At 42.0% G+C, this 27,051-nt stretch overlaps 1 protein-coding gene across 1 annotated transcript in view; it reads left to right on the plus strand.

The window, feature by feature from the left end:
- Positions 1 to 27,051, plus strand: part of RAPGEF5 (Rap guanine nucleotide exchange factor (GEF) 5) — a 199,888-nt gene that overhangs the window by 147,876 nt on the left and 24,961 nt on the right. Inside the window, exons 12-19 of the mRNA XM_014544637.1 lie at positions 7,897 to 7,975; positions 12,591 to 12,735; positions 13,889 to 13,986; positions 15,911 to 15,941; positions 16,760 to 16,838; positions 19,683 to 19,832; positions 23,707 to 23,804; positions 26,845 to 26,967. Of these exons, the coding sequence (XP_014400123.1) occupies positions 7,897 to 7,975; positions 12,591 to 12,735; positions 13,889 to 13,986; positions 15,911 to 15,941; positions 16,760 to 16,838; positions 19,683 to 19,832; positions 23,707 to 23,804; positions 26,845 to 26,967 (803 nt within the window). The remainder of the gene's footprint in view (positions 1 to 7,896; positions 7,976 to 12,590; positions 12,736 to 13,888; positions 13,987 to 15,910; positions 15,942 to 16,759; positions 16,839 to 19,682; positions 19,833 to 23,706; positions 23,805 to 26,844; positions 26,968 to 27,051) is intronic.

The raw sequence follows: 27,051 nt of genomic DNA on the forward strand, positions 1-27,051 counted from the left end.
TCGAGGCAGCAGGGCTGCAAAGGCCTACCCTTGAACGAATTTCGTGCATCGGGCCTCTAGTGGGTGTATAAGAATAGTCTTCATTGCAGAAGCCAGTGGCCACATAGCCATCACAGCCAAGTCCATACAGGCAGGCAGCCGGACACCGTTGGTAAATACATATCTTTCCCATAAAGCAGCGTTAGTCTCTGTACCCACAGTTATTATCTGAGCAGCCGCATACTGCCTAGACCCCTAGCTTTACTTAGCAATAGTACCTGAGCTCTCTCTCTTAGAGCTTCAGCCTCAGTTGCCTCTCCAGCCTCATGGGCTCAGCAGCTTCTCCCATCTCCCCTGCCCAGCACACTGGCTGGGTAATGTGGTAGCTATATCTGAGCTCTCTATGAGCTCTTGGCCTTACATCGTAGCAGTATCAGCTCTCAGCTCCAGTCTGAGCTCTCCTCTCTCCTGCACACATAGGAGCTACATTCTCTGTGCCTGCCGCCTCTGCTTCTTCTCACTCCAGCATACTAGCTGGTCAGTAACTTCTGTATTACTCCAGAGCAAAGAAGGCTAGTTGCCAACAGTGACATCAATCATATTTTGGCTACAGAAGGGCACAGTGTACCGTGTGTCCTTGCACCCGCTTATGGTATCTTGGCCTTGGGCACCCCAATTAGGCTCATGCTCAGAGTGGCCTTGGCCATTCTGGTGTACTGACAACAAGGCCTCTGTGCTCCCATTGGCCTTGACTACCTGGGGACCCGGCGTGGTTCCCACAGGGAGAGAGTCAGACCTTGGGGCCTAGGCACCTTCCAACATTGATGTGCAGTAACTCGGTGATTATTCCCCTTACGTATCCCAGTCTCAGTGTCATCATCACAAAAGAGAATATAAGGCCGACCCTCCTAGGGTGGATGTGGGGAGCACAGACCAGGGGATAAAGCTCTGGTACAGAACACAGTACGTGGTCATTTAAGGGTGGCTGTCATAGAGTAGCTACTGTTCCCTTCCCTACTTGCCTCATGGCCCACCAAAGCCACCACTGGCTTCCTGGTGCGCAGTAAGAAACAGGTGAGGCAGGCAGGAGTGGGATGTGGAGGTTTGCGCAGACATTCACATGAATGGAATGTTTATCAGCCTGGGTCTGTAGGCTGCCTTATGTGGTCCTTTAATGATCTCACCTGTCAAATTCCAAACCCCTACAGAAGTTTAGACCATATCTTTTTCTTTTCCTTTTTCTCTTTCTTTCCTTCCTTCCTTTCTTTCTTTCTTTCTTTCTTTCTTTCTTTCTTTCTTTCTTTCATTTCTTTTTTTTGAAGTATTACAAATAGTGGTACATATGTCTCCTTTTTTTTCCTCCATTGACCTACCCCCGGCCTCCCCTACCCCCCTGCATATGCCCTCACCGAGACTGTATCTTACAACTTTGTCTTCTTCAGAACAGAGAGCACAGTGCTCAACCGTAAGTAATAGGTCTTCGGTTGGGGCCAGACCTTTCTTTGTGACCCTAAACCACGTCTCCCTTCCGCCTGTGTGAGAAAGGAGGCAGCTAGGTGTTATTGATGAAGACTCCAATGACTGTTCTGGAAATCAGAACACAAAGGCGCGCCTGCCATCAGCAACTGGTGAAATATTTATCCCATAAATACTTTGAAGCATAGGAAATACACGAAATTTCCCTGTATTGGAAGCTTTCAGTGTGTGGAAGATCTTGCGCCAGATTGTTTAGAAAGAGCATTAGTGGTGTTTAGTTGCATTTACTTTAAATTAGTAAGTTTGTGCAATATCTTGTTATCTTTAATATATCTAGCTATTGTGCTGATTCTTAGCTTTAAAATCATCAGTTTCTAAACCTTGAAGAAAATAATTTCTCTCTAGTATCCCTAGAATTTCTGTTAACCAGAAACAAAAATAAATAAAAATTTGCTTCTCTGAAACTCAGTGCTAATGATTACAACAATCGGGGGGGAGTGGGGAACTTTCAGAATTGTGATATATTTCTAGTTTTGAAAGAAAGCTGATAGCAGAGATTCTTCTTGGTGCTTGGTTCTAAGTTGATTCAAATAGTATTAGAGTTATTGTTTGAAATAACCATGACCCAGACTTCTAATTTAAGGTTTAATGTTTAAATTATTTTTTACTTATTACATCAAGTTTTAGGATGTTTAATTGGCCAGCTCTTAAGAACACTGTTTATATCATAAGAATGCATTATGTGATATTAATCATACAGATGGAGCAACCCAGAGAGGTCAATTATGTTCAACTGAGTGGATCTCACAACCGGATATTAATTTTTGTTGGTAGATGCTGGCAGATTGTATTGAAGGCCACATACCCATGACGATTCCCATGTTCCAATCTATACTGTTAAATAAAATGATACTTGCATTGATCATGAAGAAATTTTTCTTCCTGCCTCATTTGTGAGAGCAACTGCTGTTACTAATCAGTGAGCTGCACAACTGCAGTAGGAGTCTTTGGGGGAAAACAGTGTGATAGATGGTGTGAGAGCTGATTATCAGAATAGCCTTTGTTCCTTTCAGTCTAACAAGAGAGTATGCCCCTACCACTTACTCAGCGGCATTGCTCTAAAGCCATCAGACCAGGGACCATCCACACACCAGATCCAACGGCCTTTGAATGCCCAGGCTCATAAACTTTCTTCCAGCCACTTTTTTGACACTTAAAATCTGCTCTCTTTTCTAATCCTTCTTTCTTGTTGGCTTCTATTACATTTGTATCTCCCAATTCTCCTATGTCTCTCTTCTCTTTCCCCTTCCTTAACTCATCTTTCTCTTACTATTGCCCAAATGTGAACATAAAACCCAGCTCAACCCTCAGACCCCTGCTGACCCCTTTCCTCTCTTTCCCCTTCCTTAACTCATCTTTCTCTTATGTAAACACACAACCCAGCTCAACCCTCAGACCCCTGCTGACCCCTTTCCAGGACTGTGTCTGAGAATTCATGTTGTCCTCAGCCATCCTTCTACAGTAGCGCCCACAGGCACCCAGCCCTCTTTAGCAAGCTCTCATCTCTGAGGTTTTTGCTCAGTAGCTTCACTTGAACCCGTGGAACTCAAGCTCAAGGTGTTTAAAAGTAAACACATGCTATCCCTTATCCAGTCTGACCTCCCTGATGCAGCAAGCATCATCTGTGTCTCTTGTCACTCCTCATTTTGAAAATCTCCCCTGTTCCTGTAGAAGGTGCCCCAGCCTCCTTAGTCTGGTGCTCAAAGTCCCTCTAGGAATTTATTCCAACCTACTTTCCCAGCTTTACTTCTTAGTTATACCATGTGATCTCTTCCATAGCTGTTTCACAGTTGTTCTGTGGACCAAGGCACTGAGAAAGAAGCGTGGCTTTAACCTGCGATTCAAACATGAACATGAAAGTTTGTGTGTGCGTGTGCGCGTATGTGAGTGTGCTTATCAAATTACATGGTACATGTTGGCACTGCTCCTCAAAAAATAATGGTAAGTTGTGACATTCCAGGGCCAGAAATGGGCCCTTTCAAGTACAAAGCTTCTCTTGTCTCCTTGAAATAAAGGTTAAGTAGAACATATTTTAGAGTGCCTGACATTCCATTGCCTCTGAGGTAGAAATACAGGTGACACAAAACTGCTAGCAGTACGTTAGGGAATATGAGTTAGTACAGAAGTGTCGAATATTCACATTACCTTACTTAGATTAAATGGCCACTATAGGCAGTTGTCTGTCAAAATTCTTTTCATTTAGTAATTCACTTTAACAGATGAGTGGTTTCATTATTGAAGTGCATTTTGCTTATGAGTGTTGAAAAATAACTGAAGTAGTTTTCTCTAATTGCTCCTAAGTAACCCTATACTCCTTGTGATTTTTAGGCTTCAAGGTTTGTTTTTATGTGTGTGTTTTTTTCCTTTTTTTTTACCAAAAAAAAAGAAAGAAAGAAAAAAGCATTAAGCTTAGACCTACTGGAAACATTTAGCACAGCTCCTCTATAATTTGATTACAAAAAGGGTCTGTACCAAACCAGTTACTTTTCCTCCATGATACACGTCCAGGAGGCTCTAGAGACGCTTATGTTTTGCAGAAATAAAATGGAAATTATTAGTGCTTGATACACTCAAAATGATACTGAGAAAATATTTTAATTTATAGATAAAAGAAAAATACATTCAACTAAAACCAAATAAAAATAACCAATTCTTATGCCTTAAAATGAAAACAGATGCTAGGAAGAGCCCTGTATTAACGTCATTGGGGCTAATTACAGACATGAATTTTAGAGCTCCTTCTACCAAGGCTCTAGTTTTGACTACACATTGATGTATTTTATTTCAGGTTACACAGTACTTAAAACTGCAATTCTATTTCCTTTCAGAGAAGAAGGGAGAGGGAGAGAGAGATAGAAACATCAATGATGAGAGAGAATCATTGATTGGCTGCCTCCCACACGCCCCCTACTGGGGATCCAGCCCTCAACCCAGGCATGTGCCCTGACCAGGAATCAAATAGTGACCACCACTTGGTTCATAGGTCGACGCTCAACCACTGAGCAATGCCGGCCGGGCTGCCTTCCAGTTTTGATTGCCATTAGCATGTTACTTTTTTAATGTAGGAGTACTTCCTGTATTTTAAAATGCCACTAAAAAATATTCTTTTATTTTTTTATTGATTTTTTTTTTTTTTTACAGAGAGGAAGGGAGAGGGATAGAGAGTTAGAAACATCGATGAGAGAGAAACATCGATCAGCTGCCTCCTGCACACCCCCTACTGGGGATGTGCCCACAACCAAGGTACATGCCCTTGACCGGAATCAAACCCAAGACCTTTCAGTGCTCAGGCCGACGCTCTATCCACTAAGCCAAACCGGCTAGGGCTTCTTTTATTTTTGAATAGAGGGTATTCCCAAAAGAATGGCCAAATAGTTTTGTCAGTGATGAGCCAAGAACTTGGAATTAGATTAAGTGATTGATTTAATGAATAGAATTTTAAAGAAAAGTTTTTTTTGTATATTGATACCTAGGTATTCACAGGGTTAGAAATCAAAGTGAATACATCTTTTTATAAGAATGTTAGTGCATAAGGCAACTAGGAATTTGTTTTAATGAAAGATGCTTTTATACACAAAGGTGCTTTTTTGCCTGATCTTAAATTACTATTAATTAAGCACTATAGAATGTAATAGATAATTATAGAGTTAATGTGGATGCCAATGGATTTGCTAGTCTTTCTAAATGGCTATTGTTTTCTAATAGTCTTCAGGGGATCATTTATATAGCTATTGTGGTTCTAAAAATATCTTTAAGTACCAATGGGACAGCCTTTTTTGAAGCATGGCTATTATAAAATGCACTTTTACTTGAAGTGTGTCATTTTGATTATATCACTCAATTACTTTCGTGTGCAGAAAAAAAAAAAATACCAGTGCTGAAAAAGAATAAAGGAAAGCTCTTTATATATAGAAAAATTTCAGAACAATATGCTAATTAAATAGAGATTGAAGACTATTGTGAATTTGTTCTATTCTTTACAATTTTTCGCTATTCTATTCATTAGGATTTTAGCTGGAGATGTTTTTATGTAGCCTTATTGTTTTTATTTCATTAATATTTCTATGGCAGAGAGATAATTAGGCAAATGCCTTGAATATTTAATATGGTAGTAACTTTGGGGAAATAAGCATTTCTGGGTCAAAGCCCTTAACAAAATATTGTCATATGTGAGCTGATTAATTGAACCGAATGTCAGGTTGTTTTGCCAGCATCCAACCAGACTCACAGTCGCTCAGCTCATTACCTAAGGCTGTTCCAGAAAGGAAAGACTGGTTATGTCAAAGTTAATGGTGTTCTTCTTCTCAGCTCCTAATGGAGTAAATCTTGATTAGAGAACCCTTCCAACCTCATTAAATTAACTAAGTGTAAGATCACCCCCAAAGAGCCTGAACCTGAATATCAAGCATTTGAAATGCTGGCAGGGTAAGGTTCTCAGCTCCATCACCCAGTGGTTTCTGTACGTCGTTGGCTCCAATCTGAGGCAGATTCTGGGCTCTCTCTCGTCCCTGCTGCCTGTATCTACCATTGAATGCAACAAAAAAATGTTTTTCAATTTCTAATCAGACAAGAGAAGTTGAGGATTTTCATCAATTATATTTAATACAGAAAAATGTTCTGGGCGAGCATTCCTCTTTAAAATATCCCAGGGATTCAGACAGTATGCCATCGTTTGACTTTAAACTATTTAAAAACCTTAATGAAAGACATATAAAGTTTCAAATGTATACTCCACATTTTTTTATTAGGGTGACCAGTGGTACATTTTTGCTGCCAGGTTAACGACTTTGGGGGCAGATCTCCGAATGAAGCTTCCCCTGCCATATTGTGCAGATGTAAGACTCTTGTAAACAGGGGCTCCAGTAGGAAGCCCCTGGCTCTCCTCTGAATGCAGGCTGGGCCTCTCCCCTCACATTAAATCGTCCACCCAGACACATTCCCACGGTCTTCTCGTACTGGACTTAATCCATGCTCGGCAAGGCCCAGGCACATCTGCTTGGGAACTGGCTTTTGCCATAAAGTAAGTTAGACCAGTGACTATCTACAACATGTTACAGTGAGATACATTCTAAGTGTAGGCTTGTTTCACATTTTAGGTGCCATTTGTCAAGTTTATTCTTGAAAAAGGAATATTGTTACCTAAAATAAATAAATACATTTGAAAAAGTTCCCTTCTTATGTTGTTGTTCTTGAGCATTACCATTTGTGTGGGTCAGGGTTATCGTTGACATTCTGCAACATAAGCAGACCATAGAAATAAATCGAGCCCTGCAGCTGACATAGGACTGTGGATGCCATCCACAACCTCTTTCATCAGAGTGCTGTGTTCCTAAACATAGCCTTGTTGTTCTGCTTTGAACGACTTTTAAAGTGAATGGTACTGGTTGTTTCTAAAGGTTCTGAAATTTTTCCAGTCTCCAACATGTATCTATAAAGTTCTGTCCTGGGCAGTTCTTTCTGTCTCCACGTCTTTAGTGGATAGACTTTGGAAAACACAGGTAATCTTGGGTACACACCAAGCCCACTATTCGTATAAGTTATTACTATTTCAAATAACTAAAAAGTTGATGTCCAGAATGTAAAATGAAATTGTATAGTAAAATGAATCTGAAGTTAAGGAGATTGGATGAAGACTTAGGGCAGAAGCTCTCCTTTGTATTCTGCATATAATCTTTTCTGTCATTTGGAAGTTACATTCGAGGTCACATTTGCCAGGTCAGCAGTTCCACGTTCTATGTGAGCTGGACTTTTCAAAGAACTCCCAAGGCAAAGAGGCGATGAAAATGGAGCCCATTCTTGTTGGTTAAGGAGGTAGGAGAGGAATTGGGACGGAGTGAGGACTCAGCTCTGTCTGTCTTCACAGCAATAAGAAAATCACTCGCCACTTTCCCAGCTTCTTACAGATACATTTGAGAGATAAGGTGAATGCCCTTGGAACCCGATACATGTCCTCTGGGTTTTATTACTGTTGTTCTTGCCCTAGACTGAGGAGAATGGCTTTAGAAAGCTTCATTTATTAGAACACTCAGCTTCATTCCCTGTAGGACTGGAGTGTATACCTCAGAAATATTGTACAATTTTATTCTAAAAGCACACGATTTATGCATTGGTTTTCCATAACACCTTTACCCACAAATATAAATACTGTTTTAGGGGGGGAAAAGATGACAAAAGCTGTATTTTTAGAGTCTTGCAATAAAAATTTCACACCACTTGAAGCATTTTCTGTGAGGAGTTTTAAAAATCTTAACTTTAATAAATAATCTCTTTTGTGGCTAAAATGCTCCCTCCTAGCCCCTCCCACCTCCAGCATTTGTCATGTTCCATTGTCCTCCTTGTCACTGCTTTGCTTATCGCGTGCTTGTGTTTCTTTCTTTGCAGAAACCCTCCTTGATGACTTCCTCCTCACGTACACCGTCTTCATGACCACGGACGACTTGTGCCAGGCGCTGCTGAGACAATATCCTTCGTCAGCTTCCTCACAGGCAGATGGCTCACATTTAGGAATTAACTGCCTTTCTTAATTTACTCAACCCCCAGTAGAGGACGGATATGCTCCATATTAATGTGACGACAGCCAAGGTAAAAGATGAAGTGAGACAGAATAGACCGGGGGGCCTGGAAATGCAGCTGCCTTTTTCCCCTTCTAAATTGCACTGTTCATTATTGCTTTCTTCTTCAGACCTGTGTCTCAAGACTTGACAAATCTGGAGGCAAATTTGGCCTCCTGGGTAAGCCCCGGAGTTAAGAGGTTGAGGGAACTGGCAGTAAGTGAATTTACAAGGCAATCCATCCGTCAGGGCCGGACCACTTGGAGGGGAAAGTGTGCGTGTGTGATAGCATGTTTCTGGGCAAATGTCCCGGGGGAGGCTGGCCATCCCCTCACCTGGGAGGTCTAAACTACCCCCAGAGCCACCCATTGTCTTGTCAGAGCTTTGTCACGGCATGCTCTCCCAGAAGGATGGATGTGATGAGAAGGTTAATGACCAGTTTAGGGAGCTTTATGATTTATGCAGAGTAGAAGAGATGCAACAGATGACAGGCCAAAGAGCCAAGCCAAGAAAACTCCCTCAGTTCCCCAGACACACTCCTTACCTCACAGTGGTGAAGGAGGGATGCTGCAGGAGCATTCAGGGAGCTGGGAGCTGTCAGGGATTTATTTATTCGACCAAACCGAAGATTCCACTCGAGCCCATGTGAAAGGTGTTTTTTATTTTATTATTATTATTTTTTTTTGCATTTACCTATGTTTTATTGAGCCCTAGGAATGGTCTTTCCTGTTAAATAATTGTTACATTTCTCCTCCACGTTAGCATTTTTTGCTTAAAATAGTACTTCAAAACTTTATAAAGGGCATAGTCTCTCTTAAAAATATATAAGTTAGAAACTTTTTAGTGCTTTACTACATTGTGTGGCCACTGTAGAGATCTTGAAACTTCTCAGAACCAGTTCATAAAACTGGTCTTGAAACATAGTTTTGAATTTGGAAGATTTCAAAACCAGATTTCTTCCACAGCTTTCAAGTGGGGTGTTAACTAAGAAATTTAGCAATAATTACAAGGCTTTTCCATTTCTCCTTCTTTAAAAGTGTTTTGAAAAAATATCTATGACCTGATTCCTTCTATATTTTAATGCTAGCGTATTTCCAAAAGAATTACCATCCCTTAACTAATAGTTTGTTTTATAGCACATTACATGCCTCCCAATGATTATTTTTAAATATGATCCTAGCATAATTTGTGATTACCACTGAGTAATTGAATGCCTCATAGAATTTCCCTGAAGAATCCCTAAAACTTTGCTTGCCGGTAAACATGTTTTGAGTCTTTGACTAAGACATTTTATATAATAAAACTCTAATATGCAAATCAAACAAACAGCAGAATGACAGGTCGCTATGATACGCACTGACCACCAGTTGGCAGATGCTTAATGCAGGAGCCGCCCCCAACTGGAGTCTGCCCCACAAGAGGGAGGCGACCAGTGGCGGCGAGGGGTGGGGAGTGGGAGTGGCGGGGGGTGCCAGGGGGAAGAGCCAGTGAGCTGGTGGCGCCAGGCCACCAGCCAAGGCAGGTGCCAGTGGGGGGTTCCCCCCCCAACACCCATCACCCTGCCTGCCTGTCACCCCACAGATCGACCCTGTTCGCCAGCCAGGCCTAGGGACCCTACCCTATATATTGGGAACAGTCTCTTAGATTTGAAAATTAAAACCTGGCAAAGCTACTCTAACACTGAAGAAACAGGATGATGCAGGGATGACATGCATGGACTCTGGCTTGCACATTTTGTGGTCGGCCCTGATTCTGACACTTATAACTGTGTGACAACGCCAATTGCTTAACTTCTCTCTGCTTCAGTTTTTCCACCCATAAGATGGGGAAAATGGTACTACTGCCTCAGAAGGATCATGCTATGTACTGCTTTTTATAATCAGGGCAAAAAAATATAGCTGCCCGTACAACAGCAAGATGCCTTTCACCTGTATGAAAAGTATGGTCACTGGTGCATGCAGCGTCCCAGATTGTGCAAGCATCGGGCCTAAACCGGCAGTCAGACATCACTTGAGGGCACAGGCCAGACTGAAGGACACCCTCCCCCCGTGCATGAATTTCATGCACCGGGCTTCTAGTCTTATATACAAATTTAGTTCAATTTCTTAGCAGCTTTTTTAGTAATTATCAAAACCCGTGGAATCCAGAACATTTTAAGCCAGGAATCTTTTTACATGACTATTTTAATATATTTACAGTCTCTGCCTTTTATGAAATAATGCAAATCACAAACAAAAATATGATATCCATATTTAATCTGAGATAGTTTGAAGTATATTTTAGTGAAGATACCTTTTATACCCTACTGCTATCACATTCTAAAGAATGGCCCAAATTATTTTTTTGTTGTTTTCCCCCATTGTTTTCTGAATATTTATAGGTTAGAGCCAATTTTATTGTGTTGGGATATCTTAGGTGGATACTTTTATTGTGATAGAATTTAAGATCTTTCAACTTTTATCACCATAAAGAGCATTATTTAAGCTCTCAGCCCAGTTGGGCTAATGTTCACTGCATTACACTGAATACTTTCCCACTATTTCTCTCCCCACACCCAGCTAAATTTATAAGCCAATATAATTTAGCATGAGCAAAATGTGTGAACATACATTTGAATATGTCCTGATACCAGAAAACCAGAATAATATGAATGTAAATTTAACCAGTATATACTTTTAAAGTGCATCTTGTAGGGTAGAGAACATGATTAAGCAAATAAATGGTGATAATGATGAATGAAGAAGAGTTATTGAAATTTCAGTTCTCAAAATTGCTTTAACCTGCAGGCCCATAATTGTAGAATGTATATGCAGCCATAATAAAAAGCTTATTTACCTCTTGACCTAAAAGGAAGAAGTTTAGTATTTCTTAATTTTCCATATTTTTTTTCTTCATAGTAGTCAAGCCATGATAGTTACAGGAAAAAGAGAAAAGGGCATTTGCATAAGTGGGATAAATCTTTATAGTTTGCCTTTCAAGAGAAAAACTGAACGAAATGGATACTTTAACAGTCTTTGCATGTTTGCCTGAGTTTATGTCACCAGTGGAAATTAAAGAAATCAGATGGTTGTATGTATTTTTGCAGGTTCAGGAGAAAGTTACTGAATTATGTTTTAAAATATGTACAAAGCCTGATATAGAATCTGTGTCTCTTTTGCAATTATGTATCAGCCTTAAGGAATATAGACACCTGTCCATCAACCCCAAAGCCTACCTGTGTGTTGTAGCTTAGCATTTCCTATTCCTAGTGAACCTTCCAGTGTCCAGGAGACTCAGAAATCATAATTTTGCAGACAAAAACACTAGGTTGATTTGGAAAACACCAAGCTTCTGTCTCATTCCTCGGGCTTTAACCATGTTGCCTTTGAGGTTATTATTTTTAATAATTTTTAAAAATATATTCTTATTGATTTCAGAGATGGGAGAGAGAGAGAGAGAAACATCAATGATGAAAGAGAATCATTGATTGGCTGTTTCCTGCACGCCCCCTACTGGGGATTGAGCCTGCAACCCGGGCATGTGCCCTTGACTGGAATTGAACCTGGGACCCTTCAGTCTGCAGGCTGGTGCTCTAGCCACTGAGCCAAACCAGCTAGGGTGTTTTTAACAATTTTAACAACATAGTTAACACATGGTCATTGTATACAAATTAGAAAACACACTTATAAGTATAGTAGCAATTCATGTGTTCTGAAATCTCATTACCTTGAGAAGCCACTGTTAACTGTCAGTATATCTTTCCAGGTAATGGAATTATTCGTATAAATGAGCATAGTTAATGGAAATGGATCACCCTAACATGCCCTTTTCTTATTCTCCTACTTAACGATATGCTGGGATGTTCTTTGTCAGTAAATGTACTGCTGGGCTATCAGTTTTATGGCTGCAGAATAGCCCATTAAGTGGATATGTAAATAATTTCATTAACTATCCTCAGTGACTAAAGCATTCATATTTTCTTTATTCCAGTGAAAATTAAAATTAGCAGTCCTTTTTATTTATGTTTGCACATTTATCCAGTCCCTTTTTATTTCAAGTAAATTCCTAGGGGTGGGCATTTGGAAAATGTCACAAATTATGCTTCAGAAATCTGTGCTCATTTGGGGTTACTTTAGAAGTAACTGGTTTTACAGAATGTGGCTTTCTGAGGAGCAAAGGATATGTGGCCTCGCTCTCTCCTAACTTTCATGGAAACAGTGTGGGCAGATCCCTTGGAGCCACCCTTGAAATTAATGGGCCACCTAATATCTCTTCGAGGTGGCAGTAACCTGTGCCACCTACGGAACTAAGTCAGCAGCTGAGAGTGACATCATCTAACCCTCATCTGCATGGCCTGTCTCCGAGTGTGCGTAAATCCTTTTCCTGGCTTTACTTTTGCTCTTTGCAATATACACCTTTTGGTCTCTCTACAGATATTCTTTTCTTCCTTGTAAGTTTAGATACCTGTAGATTCTTTAGAAAATATGCTTTCATAAGAACATTTTTATTTTCAACAAGGCACTATTCTTTCTTAACCACTTGCACCTATTCTGCTAAGAAGTATCAAGGCAAAGAAGAAAACTCGGATGTTCCTTGTCGGAAACGTAAGGTCTTGCATCTTGTTTCGCAGTGGATTTCTCTGTACAAAGACTGGCTACATGAAGATGAACATTCCAAAATGTTCTTAAAGGTAATGGGAACTGCCAGCTATCCCTTGATGCCAGATGACTGCTTTTATTTTTAGTTATGCATTTGAAAAACTCATTTGTAGGTTATAGTCATGATTTGAACAAAGTGTTAATTTGCTTTGACTTTTAAGGCCTGATATTCCTTACATGGATAGAATTTTTAAAATTTTAATTCATTATGAAAAAATGTAGAGGGCAAATTTTACATTCACTAACTTAATGTTACCTTATACAAGTCATGGGAAGTTTGATTGCAAATGAAATAATTAAGGAAGGTAAAATAAAATGTACTTCAAAACTTAATAGTATTTAATATATTGGGATTTATTATAAATTTGAACTAACCGGTCTCATATATACAATATTTGGATAAAACATTATCATTTAAAAACTATATTCCCAAAATATACATTATAAACCTTTTTGAAGATATGGCATATTTTGAGAATTTTAAGTAATAATAGCTTATAAGATAGATGCTAACCTAGATGTACATTTGGAGTTAGATAAACTGATGTATTTTTCTAATCAGTAATAGGCTGCACCATCTTTTCAACACAGATCACTCTCTGGAGGTGGTTTGTAGGTGCTTGGATTCCTTTGGCCACCCAAACCGTATTAGCTGTGCAGGTTAACACAGAGGGGCCAATGGGGCTTGAGCCAGGAAGGGCTCTGTTTCAGAACAGGGAAGCGTCTGGCTGTTTCTCTTTCATGGAGTAAACCACTCAAATTCAAAATTCAGATGTCATTTAGACATCCAGTGAAAAGCTGTTCAACCAGCTCTTTGACTAAACTAACGTTGTTTCAAAAACAATTGGGTAATATAACTCAATTGACATTTTTCCCTCCCAGATGATTATGTGGGTAGCATTTTTTAAAGGATAGAACAGGCATAGGAATCTGCAGTAGCCAGCCAGAAGGCTCTGAGTTTCCAGCATTTCCTACCTACAGCCCTAAGAGCTACAAGAGGGCCATGCCAGCCGAGTGAGGGGCTTGGAGGTGTGACCCCACTCAGGGTCTCCCTGGTGCCTGGGTGAACCCCTGTGTTGTCCTGGGGGCCACCAATTCCCTGGGCATAACCGTTGTATAAGTCTAAATGGACATTACTAAATGGACATTAAACCAATTCAACTGCCATTTTTCTTTTCCCCCCAGACCATATACAGGAACGTACTGGATGATGTATATGAATATCCAATACTTGAAAAAGAATTGAAAGAATTTCAAAAGATACTTGGAATGCACCGTCGTCAGTATGTATTTCATTTTCCATGTTACAGTCAATGAAAGAAAGCGGCAAATGTGGTAGAATTCGAGATGTCCCAGAAAGTTCATTTTGAATCTGAGCGTCATCTTGATTTCTTTAGCTTTTCTAGTTGTAAATTGTGTTTTGTTTTTATGTCTCAAAATGAATGAACACTAAATCAAGCTTATCGACTACTTTTTAACTTTCTTTTGATACAAGAGAAACAAACTGAGCCAAGACAATCTAAAAACAATAATTTCAACCCTGGACAGGTGGCTCAGTTGGTTGGAGTGTCGTCCGGTACACCAAAAGGTCTCAGATTCGATTCCCGGTCAGGGTACATACTTAGGTTGGGGGTTCAATTCCTGGTTGGGACGTGCAGGAGGCAGCCAATCAATGTTTCTCACATCGATGTTTCTCTCTCTCTCTATCCCCCCTCATCTCTCTAAAAATAAAATCAGTAAATATATCCTTGGGTGAGGATTAAAACAAAAAACAATTATTTAATATATTAATATGTAATTTTAAAAGTGTAACTATTTAACTTGCTGTTTTAGGGGCTCATAGCTATCTCTGGTGGAATAGGAAAAAAATATTTTATAAATAAGTCCCAGCAAGTCATAGAGCATTTTAAAAGCTCCGTTTTATGGGCTCCCAAGGGTGTTTTTTTTTAAAAATCATTTTAGAAAGATTAAAGGAAACCATTTACTCAATGACTTTCGGCATGTCCAAGTCCCCCCCAGGTATCTATCATTAGTCTTTCAAATTGCCAAAACTTGACTTTGCTCTGATTATACGAACTCTCCTATTCATTTTGGTAAATGAAAATATCAACTCATTATTCAACTATAGCTGCAAAGTTAATCTGAAGGGGAAAATTGTCCTCTGATTTACAATGTGGTTTCTACTTAGCAAATACGAAACACATCTGTTGTCAAGTGGTGAAACTTCTATTAAGATTCCAGCAGTCACCAATGCACGTCTCCTAGAAAATGTTAATTCAGGCCTTCCAGATTACTGATGTGAGATTTAAAACCTGACTTGATTTCAGTAAAGAATGATCCTCCTGCAAATTAAATGTCTAGGTAATTTTAGGGAGCAAATAAATCCTCAAACACGAAAATTACATGTTTAGAAATTCAGAAATGAGGTGTAAGTGGGGACTGTATGTTAGAAATGAATGTTGTGGATTAGGGTGGCCTTCTTTTATCAGAGCCTGCACTCTACCATTTCCATAGCCTGGGACTAGTATGAAAATAGGAACAATTAAATGAAACAAAAAGGAAAGACAAACAACATCAAAATAGTCCCCCTGTGGGAGGCGGCCTGTGCTGCAGGGAGGCCTTATTCCTGTTGGGAACCTTCCGTCCTTGGCTTCATACACTTAAATGCCTTAAAGGCATGAATGGAATGTAACACATTTCATTGAAGAACTTACGCAGAAGTGGGAAATAATAAATTAAAGTAAGAAAATGGTGTAAGACATGGTCCTTGGGTTTTTGGTACACGATTATGCAATGTCTTTAGATTCTGGAAGAAGATTTGAGCTGGGGCCCTGCAGAATGTCCCCCAGTTCCACCACACGTAGAAATATCCTGGGAGAGATGCAGTGCAGCCACTTAGCTCCCGCAGTGACGATGCTTTCCACGGAAATCTGTCCACCTCTGAGGGCACTGGGGCTTCTGTGGAGGGCAGAGAGCTGGCTCGGCCTGCAGGGTTCGCTTTCTGCGGGTGGGAAGCAAAACACACCCGTTGGGCAGACGGCTCCGCGTCTGCCCAGTTCCCTGGGAACCCACAGCCCAAGGTCAAGTGTCTTATCTTTTGGAAAAGCAAAAGCCTCCGCCCAGGGCCTGAAAGTGAGTCTTCGGCGACAATAGCTGCGTTATTCTGGGTTGGGGACAAAGACTGATTTCTCCTTCTTTTCCTTTCAGCACCGTCGACGAATATTCACCACAGAGAAAGGTAAGTAAGGCAGCCCCTCTTGCCTGAGATGGGGTGATTTGGCTCAGAGGCCGGGGACCTAGGCTGCAGCTTGCTTATACTCTCCTGCATCAGCCTCCCTGGGCTAGTGCAGGCTCAGGGTCGGCCCTGTGCCCTGGACTTGCTCTCAGGTTTTTGTTTTTTTGTTTCTGGTGGGGCATTTTGGAGTCTCGGAGTTTCCCCAGTGTCCCCAGAGTGATGCAAATCTGAATGTCAAACACCGAAGGAAAAAAAAAAAATTCCAGGCAAGAATCTTGACAGCAAGAGTAGAAGAAGTCTTAGAAGAAAAAGTTTCGCACTTGCAACCCAAAAAGAGGGGTGGTAGCCAGAATGAATGTGTTTCCTATTCAACTTGAGGGAGATAATGTAAAGTGAGTTTCAGGCACAAGTTTTACAGAAGCTGATAAGGTACCTGTTTCCCTTAGGAAAGTCATTGTCCTACAGCAGAGTACGAGGCCATCTCAAGGCTGCTTTATCCCAAAGCAGGGAGGATACTGGGGTTCTCAGAAGAATCTCGGGGTGTCTGTCGTAACCATATACTCTGCAGCTTGTGGCAGGGAATAATCGGAGGAACTTTTTGCCCTGCTGGCCTTGACGGAGGTCTGTCGTGTTGCTCAGACTGTCCACCTCCACATGCATTAGCTGAGGCAACTCCCAGTTTATTCCTCTGTGATTGGATGGGTGGATTTCATATTTAAAAAAGAAATTGGCTAGCTCTTTTGGAACATGTTGTAAACAGCTGTGGCTTTCCAAAGGGCAGGAATACATTCATTCATTGTTCTTGTTCTCCCTTCTCACAGAATAAGGCCCTTTTCCACCAGTTCAGTCTTAAGGAGAACTGGCTCCAGCATCGAGGCACTGTGACTGAAACGGAGGAAAGTGAGTATGGTGTGGGGGTAGGTGGAGCCGCTGTCAGTCACCATTGCTCTACAGCTTGAACACTCCAGCTGTCCCACCCTTTAACCAGCACATTAGCAGCAAAAAATGATTGCTTTTCTTTTCTTGCTTTGGGTGCTACCCTTTTCTTCATCATGTAATAGTGTCCCCCGGGACCAAGGACATTTTTTTAGTTATGTTTTTATTGATTTCAGAGAGGGGAGAGAGATAGAAACATCAGTGATGAGAGAGAATCATGGATCAGTTGCCTCCTGCACGCCCCTTACTGGGAATAGAGCCTGCAACCTGGTCATGTGCCCTGACCAGGAATCCAACCATGATCTGGTTCCTGGGTCAGTGCTCAACCACTGAGCAACACTGGCCAGCCCCAAGGACACTGGCCAATTCCCACTTTGGGAACTACGGAAAGGAGACTGCAAAGAGCTTCCCGCATTCTTGGGAAGAGGTGCAAAATTGCCTGGAAATGCAGCCTTCCTCTGGGTCCTTCCCCCCCCCCCCCCCCCCCCCCCCCCCCCCCACTGGCCTGTGACTAGCTGGAAAGGCCACTGAAGCCCATGTGCAGGGCACGTTTAGAAAAGAAATCTCTGAGAGAATAATGAAAGGAAGGATGTGCAATCAAAATTCCTGCAAGACATGGTGGTGCTGGGCAGTGCCCCACGCCCAGCATGTCCTCAGTCCATGCCCATCAGTGCCCAAAAGGCTCAGGACCCACCGGTCAGTACGAGGGCAAACAGCTCCCTGAAGATGCTGACATGCTTTTCTATGGTAACATTCTGTAATGGAACAGAACACGGGTTCCTCCTGTTTGGATAAGGGCTGAGTCAAGTGCAGAGCCGGGAAACACAGCAATTAAAATGTTCACTCGAGGTGACTCAGAGACCTTCTCCCTTAACTGGCCTTTCAGTCAGCACTGCAGTTCAAAGCGAGAGCATTAACATTTGCTCAGCCTCTTGAACACTTAGCGCAATGTCACAAGAATACTTCTGTGGTGGTGTTTGTATGCCACGCTGCTCGCGAGGGTGCTGTTGTGTCATAAGAAGTGGAAGAGCAAACAAATGGTCTCACCTCTAATTCCTTGCTTGCTGACCTTCCTTTCCTGTTTGTCTCACAATTTAATTGCATCGTTTTCCAAGCTGAGTATTCCAAGGCCCTGGCCTCTTTTCGTTCATCAGTTCGTTAAGCAAGCTGTGAATTACATCACATTTAGTGGCTTGTAGATGGGATCTTTGCCTTGCTCAAAAGTTCCATGTTCCTATGCAAGGAAAAAGGCCTTTTTGTCCCTCAGGAGTCTGTTGACAACATATCAGACAACTATTTGTTAGATGCTGTTGTCTCAGTGACACGCCCAATGAAACCAAAAGCTAAATACTGTCAGTGCCTCCTGGTGGCGCGCTTACGTTGAGGTTGGCACATGTAAACTCATAGTTTATCTTTGCTTTACTTGCATTTCTGTGCAAACATCCCTGGGGTTATTGTGTGGTGCCATTTAAATTTCATATGAAATTTCTCCAGCAGCTGCACTCCTTTTTAAAAAACGTTGTATTACAGGAGAGAAAAATGTCTCAGTATATCACTGTCCTCCTGTCTTTTCTAAAGAAGAGGAAAAGGTGGGAAGAGTGTAACGTTGCCTGGAAACACAGCCTTTGGGCGTTATCGTTTCCTTGATCTTGTAATAGTGTCCCAGGGACACTACTGTTCAAAATAGCTGAGAAAATAAGCAAGTAATGTGTCAGTTATCTCGATTGCTATTAAAACAGTTTCTGCTACCAAATCATAAAGAAGCATTTCACCAGGACCCGTTCACCCAGCTGGTGATAATGTCCTAGTAATAATTATTAGCACTGCAGACAATAAAAAGGAAATTAAAATGGCTAGAAATGTGACCACTAGTTGGAAACTAAACTCACCACCGCTGAACAGCATGGATGGGCCTGGAAATTATTGTGCTAAGTGAAATAAGCACGTCAGACAAAGACAAATACCATATGATCTCACTTATATGTGGAATCTAATGAACAAAATAAACTGACAAACAAAATAGAAACAGAGGCATGGATACATGGAACAGACAGATAGATGTCAGAGGAGAGGGGGAGGGGAGGACCGGATGAAAGAAGGTGAAGGGATTCGCCAAAGAGCATGTATGCATAACCCATAGACACAGACCACAACGTGGTGATGGCCAGAGGGAAGAGAGGGCGGAGGCTGGGTGGGGGTGGAGGTGGAGGTGGGCTACAGGAGTGGCGGGGGGATATGGGGTCATCTGTAATAATGTCAGCAATAAAAATAAAGTTAAAAATTAAGAATTAAAAAAAGGCTGTACACAAAAACCATGGCAAATGACAACTTTTTAGATAAGCTTAAGAGAATTCTGATAACAAAATGTGGTGGTCTTGATTGGGTCACTGTGACTGTCCAGAAATGGAGGGTAAAGTAAAAATGTATGCTAGACATTTCAGTAGACTGCTTTGGGCGATCAGTAACCCTCACAAAAGGAACTCAAAAGTACAGGTTCCCCAGACTCCCCTGTGTTGGGTCGACCAGCTCCACCGTGAGCACGCACCTGGGTCTCTCATGACCGTGTGGGAAGCCCGAGTCCTACTCAGACTCGCTCAGTAGCACATAAAGGCTGTTTCTCGTGTGCGTGCAAGCACACATTTGTGTGCATATGCCCTCCGGCGCCCACGTGCGTGCATCAGTAGGTACACCTAGCTGTGGATGTTTCATACTAGTGAAACGAAGAGGGTGGGCACCTTGATTTTTAGAAAAGTCTGTGCCTCAGAGCCACGGCCCTCCATGTACTGACTAGGCTTCTGTCCTGTGCAGTTTTTTGCCACGTGTACATCACGGAGCACTCGTACGTCAGCGTGAAGGCGAAAGTGTCCAGTACAGCCCAGGAGGTCCTGAGAGTCGTGGCGGAGAAGATCCAGCACGCGGAAGAGGACCTGGCCCTGGTGGCCGTCTCCTTCTCCGGGGGTGAGCGCTCTTCTGTCCCCGAACACTAACCTTTCGCTGGGTCTCCTCCGAGGGGAGGGAGTTCACATTCGTACAGAGTCAACGTGCGTGCGGCGCGTTCCCCTCGGGTCCGCAGCTGGACGGCCACAGGGACAATGAGATGCCGCCCACCAGAGGAGTTTCCATGACGACAGCCGGGTACCATGGGATGCTGAGCATCCTTCCTGAGAGCTGCTTAGAGAGGCATGCCCATGCTCGGAAATACATTAGAAAGCTTCTCATATTTTGTACTCTAGATAAGCCCTCTGTTTTCATATTTAAATTAACGTGGGAAATTGCTAAAGGATGAAATTACTTTAGGAAGGAAAAAGAAGCACAGCCCTGAGCTAGGCATATTGCTGGCTGACGATTTAATACTTACAGGCTCCCTACTGCAGGAAATAAAGCCTGCACCACAGGCCCGAAGCTTGCAGGCCGTGTTCCCGCAGGTGGACGTGGGGAGGGAGGCCTGCTTATGGCTTTGTCTCCTCTCGGGCCTCATTTATCCTCAGAGGATGATTTCTTGTCTGTTTGGAATAAGATCACACAGATTACAAGCTGACACTATTGATCCCTGCGACCTGAGCAGACCCTTGCTTTCACCAGAGCCTGTGAGACGGCAGCAGGCTGGCCTCCTTTTTGGCTTATGGTTTTTATTGAATATCTCATTAACCCTGAGAAGAATACAAAGGAAGTGACTTAGCATTGAAAAATGGGAGGAGGTGAGCGGGTGGGTGGGGGAGGGGAGCAGATGACCACATTGCTCTTCACCCTTTGTTAGCATTCTGGAGTCAGGAGAGGAATATCAGAATTTAACTTGACATGAGAGCATTATGGGACAGAACACTGCTTCTCTTGCTTTGTTACTCGGAGCCAGGTAAAACCGTCCCACCTGCAGGCTAGTGGATTGCAACGCGGACAGATCCAGCCTCGTCAGCGAGAGGTCCTCCTCCCTCTCCTAGGGCCCTAGGTGTGCATCCCGTCAAAACATTACCTAGAACAGTGGTTCTCAACCTTGGCTGCACATTAGAATCACCTGGGAATCTTTTCAAAATCCTGATTTCTGGGCCTCATCCTCCGGAAATTCTTTTTCTTTGTTACTAATGTTGTCGCCCCACCCCATAACAAAGAAACAGAATTTCCGGAGGATGAGGCCCAGAAATCAGGATTTTGAAAAGATTCCCAGGTGATTCTAATGTGCAGAAACAAAAAGCAGAACTTTGAGAAACTGGATTACATGAATTTTAATCAGAGAGTGGTTGAATTTTTAATAAAATATTTCAGACATTCCAGATAGATATGACAAATAAATGATTGTTATATTTAATTTTAAGTGACCAAATTATTAAATGATCCTAACAATACATATTAAGTTTCATCAAAACCAACATTTGCCTCTCAAGACAGTAACACTACAAAAAGTAGTCCCCTGGTCCCCGCTCAGAAGTGCTGGAGGAGAAAGGACCTGAGTGAACTGGGGGGGCCCCAGAGAGTCACGTGGGACCCTACAGGGCCATGTGTGAACCTGGAAATTAATGAGCAGCTCTCTTACTACCCAGTTTCTATCTGATGGCCATGAAATACCATTTTTACACTCTATTAAATCAGATTCACCAGGGTGGGCAGTGGCGAATTAATATGCGTAGACTCATTGCTAATCATCACTAGAAATATCAGCTTATCTCTTGAATTATCCCACCAGTTTGGAAATGTGCCATCAGTTTCCATCAATCAGCAGTTTCATCCATTAAGAACCTTTCTGCCTGCAGCTTAATATCCCCCGAACAATCATATTTTTATGAAGAAGAAGAAAAAAACAGGGCTTAATGTATTCCTTGTTCTAATTACACAATTTTCAATAAATAATGTTTCAAATGCTACTGCAAAATAAAATGACAATGAGATCGACTGTCAAAAAAAAGTTTAAAGATGTTGGCCTTTTGTAGGTTTCATGGCTTTTTCTAAAAAGACTGGTACTGTTATCCTTATAGCTTTCAGTGGGTTTTGTGCTATTTTGTACCGAGAGTAGGTATATGTGTGTAGGTAATAACAACCTACCCAGATATTCAGAGCTTAAAATGTTTTCGGCTTTAATCTTTTATAGTATGGTGACAAACCTGAAAAGAAGGGGGGCATTTCTGAGCACCTGGAAAAATTACTGTCAGACGCCATGGTATTCGATCCCATAGCAAGTGCAGAATGGCTCTCATAAATTCAGATTGAAGGTACATCTGGGCACACAGAGGGTTGCAAGAAATTGTAGCCAAACAAAGAGGGAGGAGATGGAAGAACCTCTGAGCCCAGCCGTGTGGGACCATTTACTACACACGTCAACAGCCCGACATGACAGTGCTATTGATCTTTATAATGTGGGGCTGTAAAGAATGTATTAGATTATCATTCGTGTGCTCTGTATTAAGCAGAACTGTTCAAAACAAAATTTGGCATTTACGCTGATTAGGTTACCTAGAAAAAGAGGTGGAATGTTGCCTTTCCCAGCCAGGCTGGGTATCGGAAGGGCTGCTTGGGGGGGTGGGGGGGAGCTGATTGCATTACAGTGGAATAAACTCAAGTATTCCTGTGGTCGATCCCCACCTGCGTCTTGTTAGGAGGAATACATTTCTCTATTGTACAGGAGAGCTCCAGCGATGGCAGAGAAATGGTCAGAGGACAGGGACAATTTGCAAGAAGGAAAATAAAATGGAAGAAGATTATATGAAAAATTCCAGCTTCACTGGCAGTCAAGAAATACACAATAAACCGCAAATCTGCTTTTGGTTTCAGAAAAAAAAAAAAAGCCAACTTACCAAAAGTAATGATCAGTGTTGGTCAGTGTATTAGAAAACAATTTGGCAGTTTGCACCAAAAACTTCAAAAATATTCATTCCCTTTGACCCAGTAATCCCACTACTGGGAATCTATCTTGAGAAAATCATCTATAAGCAGCCAAAGATTTATGCATGAGGATGTTGACTTCAGCAGTATATATTATGGCTGCGGTAATAATAGATCCCATTTATCAAGCCCCTGCTACATCCCAGGCCCTGTGCTAGGATTTAGCATACATCTTGTCATCTAATTTATATGACCAAAAAAATTAGAAAACCTGAAATGTTCAACAAAAGCGGGAAAATTAAATGATAGTATAATAGGTTGTTATGGAACCAATTAAATATGACATATGTAAATAATTTTGATAAATGGGTAAGTGCTTATAATAAAAATCAGAATATAAAACTACATAATCAAAAATATATGTATTCATAATAAATATGTATGCATATGTATAAATAATTACCACTATATGTATGTATATGAATACACACACGCGCGCGCGCACACACACACACACTCTCTCTCTCTCTCTCTTACATAAAAATCAGAACAAAAGTATGCCTAAATGTTAACCAATATTCCCATCATATGGTTATCGCCACTATATGTATGTATATGAATACACACACGCACACACACACACACTCTCTCTCTCTTACATAAAAATCAGAACAAAAGTACGCCTAAATGTTAACCAATATTCCCATCATATGGTTATCATAGAGTGCTGGGGTTTCGAGTGAATTGTACTTTCTCCCCTAAAATGTTCTGTGTTCCAAAGAATGACTAAATATCATAAGAGACTCATAAGAGGATTCCTTCATGGATAGTGAGCAGTGATGGCCCTGCCCCCACAGTATCATTGGTGTCATTATAGAGACTACGCAGAACTCAATTCCATCTACTTTGCATCCTGTTTACTTTGAAATATTTTTCTTTGGTGCGTTTCACTCTTCAGATGCACCTTGTATGCCTACTGCTGTTTGTGTGTTTCTAAATTACTTTTTTTTAAAAAATATAGGAAAGCGTGAACTTCATCCCAATGACCTGGCCATCTCCAAATCCCTGGAAGCATCTGGCCGGATATATGTCTACCGGAAAGACCTGGCTGACACTTTGGTGAGGACCTTTAGCCTTGCACTTGAAACACACGGACACAGATGTCAGACTGAAAGCATACTTGTGTCTGTTTCATAATGAATGCCAGAAAATACATTGAATTGTTTCCTCTTCTAGCCAACAATACACGTGTCGAGTAACATTGCCTTGGCAAATCAAAGACGCACAACTTGAGGAATTCTAAACCCTTCCTCAGTCAAATCCTCCTTCTCTCTGAGCCCCTGAAACAAGGGATTTGAGAGAAGTGACTTCTTTACCAATGGATCTTAATTCCACGTCTTCTTTTCTGGTGGACATGTGGAGAGTAGGCCAAGGGATGCACCCTGAGAGGATTTAAGGGAGAAACTCCATCCTTGGTTTGCATCCATTTGATGCACCTGGAGTGCACCCCTTTTCTTGAAGAAAGGGTGTCAGCCTTCCCCGTGCAAAATGGTCTCATAACAGTGGGACCTCGGATGCCACTGAAGAGTGAGCGGTTAAGGAAATGTAGGAACCATACTGTAAGTTATTTCAGTTCAAATGTAAGAACATTGACACCTAAGTAGATGCTTGTTTCTAAAAACCTGTGTTCAGTTCTCTCTGTATGGGAGTGTTCATCGCCCATAAGAAGCCCATTTTACCAGGTTGTGACTGTACCCTCTAGACTCCTGGTTCCCGGTCTGTGTCATGGAGTCACCCCTGGGCTGGGGCTGCCTAGCTGGCTCCTGGTGTACATATAACTGAGGAATGTATATGCCATGTAGGTAAACCAGACTGGCTTACAATAACACATGTTTTATGCTAAATTACCTACAGGATATCAAGCTACCATAATATTAGTCACTGTCATTTTGGATACTTATTACCAGACACGTAGGTGCTGAGTAATTTATATACAATCTCATTTGCCATCCCAGTCACCCTGTGGAGTTGGGAGAGGCTGAGTAGCTTACTCTAGCTTCCCACAATCAGGGAGGGGACAGTGCTAGGGTCGCTTCCATTAATATTCGGCTCTAACTTGGGCCCTTTCCAGTTCTGAGCATCCCACAGGTCACTCGCCCTGTGTCTGCACACGAAGTAATTCCATCAGTGACACACGACACACTGATGCTGCACAGCATCTCTGAGTAAATGATGAGATTGAGTGGACTTTACCCTTCCCCACGAAGGAGCACAATCTACTGTGTGGCTTTTCTGGGCTCCTCGTGGTGGAGGGAACCTGCATTCCCAGAGCTCTCATCTCCGCTGCCCAGGGCCAGCTGCAGAAGAGGAGAAGGCAGGCCCGAGTCAGGGTCCCAGTGGATGCTACAAAGTACATTCCAAGATGAGCCAGACACCGTCCTGCCCTTGAATGTTTTCCCCACCAACTTTGCACACCACCTAACATTTCCCCATTAGAATCATAGCTGTAGGTATTTTATCTCCAAAATAATTCAGTTGATAGGGGACATTGTAAAGGATGAATAGCATGTGAAACCACCAGTATCCACTATACTTGCCTGTAGATAATATTCTTGGAAAGCAGGACTGGAGTCCTGGATGAATGGGATGGAAGAATACATAGAAAGCATTTCTCCGAGAGGGTGGTAGACAACCTTGAATAAACCATAGGGCAGTACCAAGGGAAGGGGCATATTTAGGGAGAGAGTAGGAGGGGTTCAGGGGACATTATAAAGGATGAATAGCACGTGAAACCACCAGTATCCACTGTACTTGCCTGTAGATGATATTCTTGGAAAGCAGGACTGGAGCCCTGGATGAATGGGATGGAGGACTATTTCTCTGAGAGGGTGGTAGACAACCTTGAATAAACCGTAGGGCAGTACAGTAGGGAAGGGGCATATTTAGGGAGAGAGTAGGAGGGGTTCAAGGCCATGTGAAAATATCCTTACGCCTCCAGCTCAGTGAGCAGAGGTTAGTGCTACTTCTCAACCCATGGCTCTCCCTCCAAGTGTCTGCCGTGCAGCCTGGTTTCCGTCTGGTCCCATCAGACAATCCCTGAGAAGCCTTGGCTTGTGCCCACCTCAGCGCCTCCATATCTGCATGTGCGTCCAGGCCACCCGCCCAGGCTGAGCTCCCCTCTGCCTCCCACTCTGGGGACACGGGGACAATTTGTACCTTGACCTGCTCTGAGCAGAATCAAGTCTGTGGAAAAGCTCTGTGAAGGTCCTTTGCCATTCCTTTTTTTAATTAGAAAATTACTATTCATATATGTAAAAATTCTAAAATGCAAATAGTTTATTTTGCAGTTTAGAAACAGAGGTTAATACCTGGAATCGGAGCGATTGCCTCCATCCTGCGATGTCATGTAGTTTGCAAAGTCCCATTCTTTCTTTTCCGAGTCAGTAACTATTTCATTAACTGTTCAAGTCCACCCTCCAATGGGAGAATTTCTATTTTAATTTAAAAATGTCAAATATTTTGAAAAGAGGCCGAATAATTTTTAATACATTTAACAGTGTCAGTAGATTTAAAGTTGTGGTGACATTTAATAATTTCATGCCATATTTTAAGGAAGCACTGATACTTAAAATAATCCCCCACCACACCTATAAATGAAGTCACTTTTATTTTGTATTATTTCACGTTTAAATTGTGTTCGCTTCCCACGAGCGCTGTAGCACAGTGTGTGAACGTGTGTCTCACTAAGCACATTTCCTGTAGAAACCGTGTCTGTCTTTATTGAAGTGCGCCGTGACATTTCTTCTGTTTGTTTTTATACTCACCCTGCTGGCATATTAATTCCTACCAGAAGCCCAAGTAGCTTCAGAGCTTTTGCTTTCATTATGCTGTCTGCCCGGCAGTGTTTTATAATCAGATTTGTGCGGGCACGCATGGGGGAGGCAGGGGGCTGGCCAACTCATTGATCACATTCTCCTTTTTGCAAGGCTGTTTCCTAAATTGGCTGTAACTCACTGAAGGTGAACAGATCGGGGGAAATATGAAGTGCCCTCAGACAAGATTGCTTTTCTGATCTGGGCTTCTAGTGCCTTTCCACGGGCAGCCAGTGCAGTGTCGCACATCGAGGTCACTGAGGGTCCTTTTGCTTCTGTTGGTTTAGAACCCATTGGCAGAAAATGAGGAGTCCCAGCAAAGGCCGTTGAGGATCTTGGGAATGAACACTTGGGATCTTGCTCTGGAATTAATGAATTTTGATTGGAGTCTCTTCAATTCCATTCACGAGGTAAGGAAGGAGAGAAAAGATCAAATAAATGCTGGTGCTCTTTTAACTGTGAATTCTTTTTTGAAGAATATTTATGCATGTGAC

Source organism: Myotis brandtii, unplaced genomic scaffold (assembly GCF_000412655.1).
Source record: "Myotis brandtii unplaced genomic scaffold, ASM41265v1 scaffold374, whole genome shotgun sequence".
NCBI classification, from domain to species: Eukaryota; Metazoa; Chordata; class Mammalia; order Chiroptera; family Vespertilionidae; genus Myotis; species Myotis brandtii.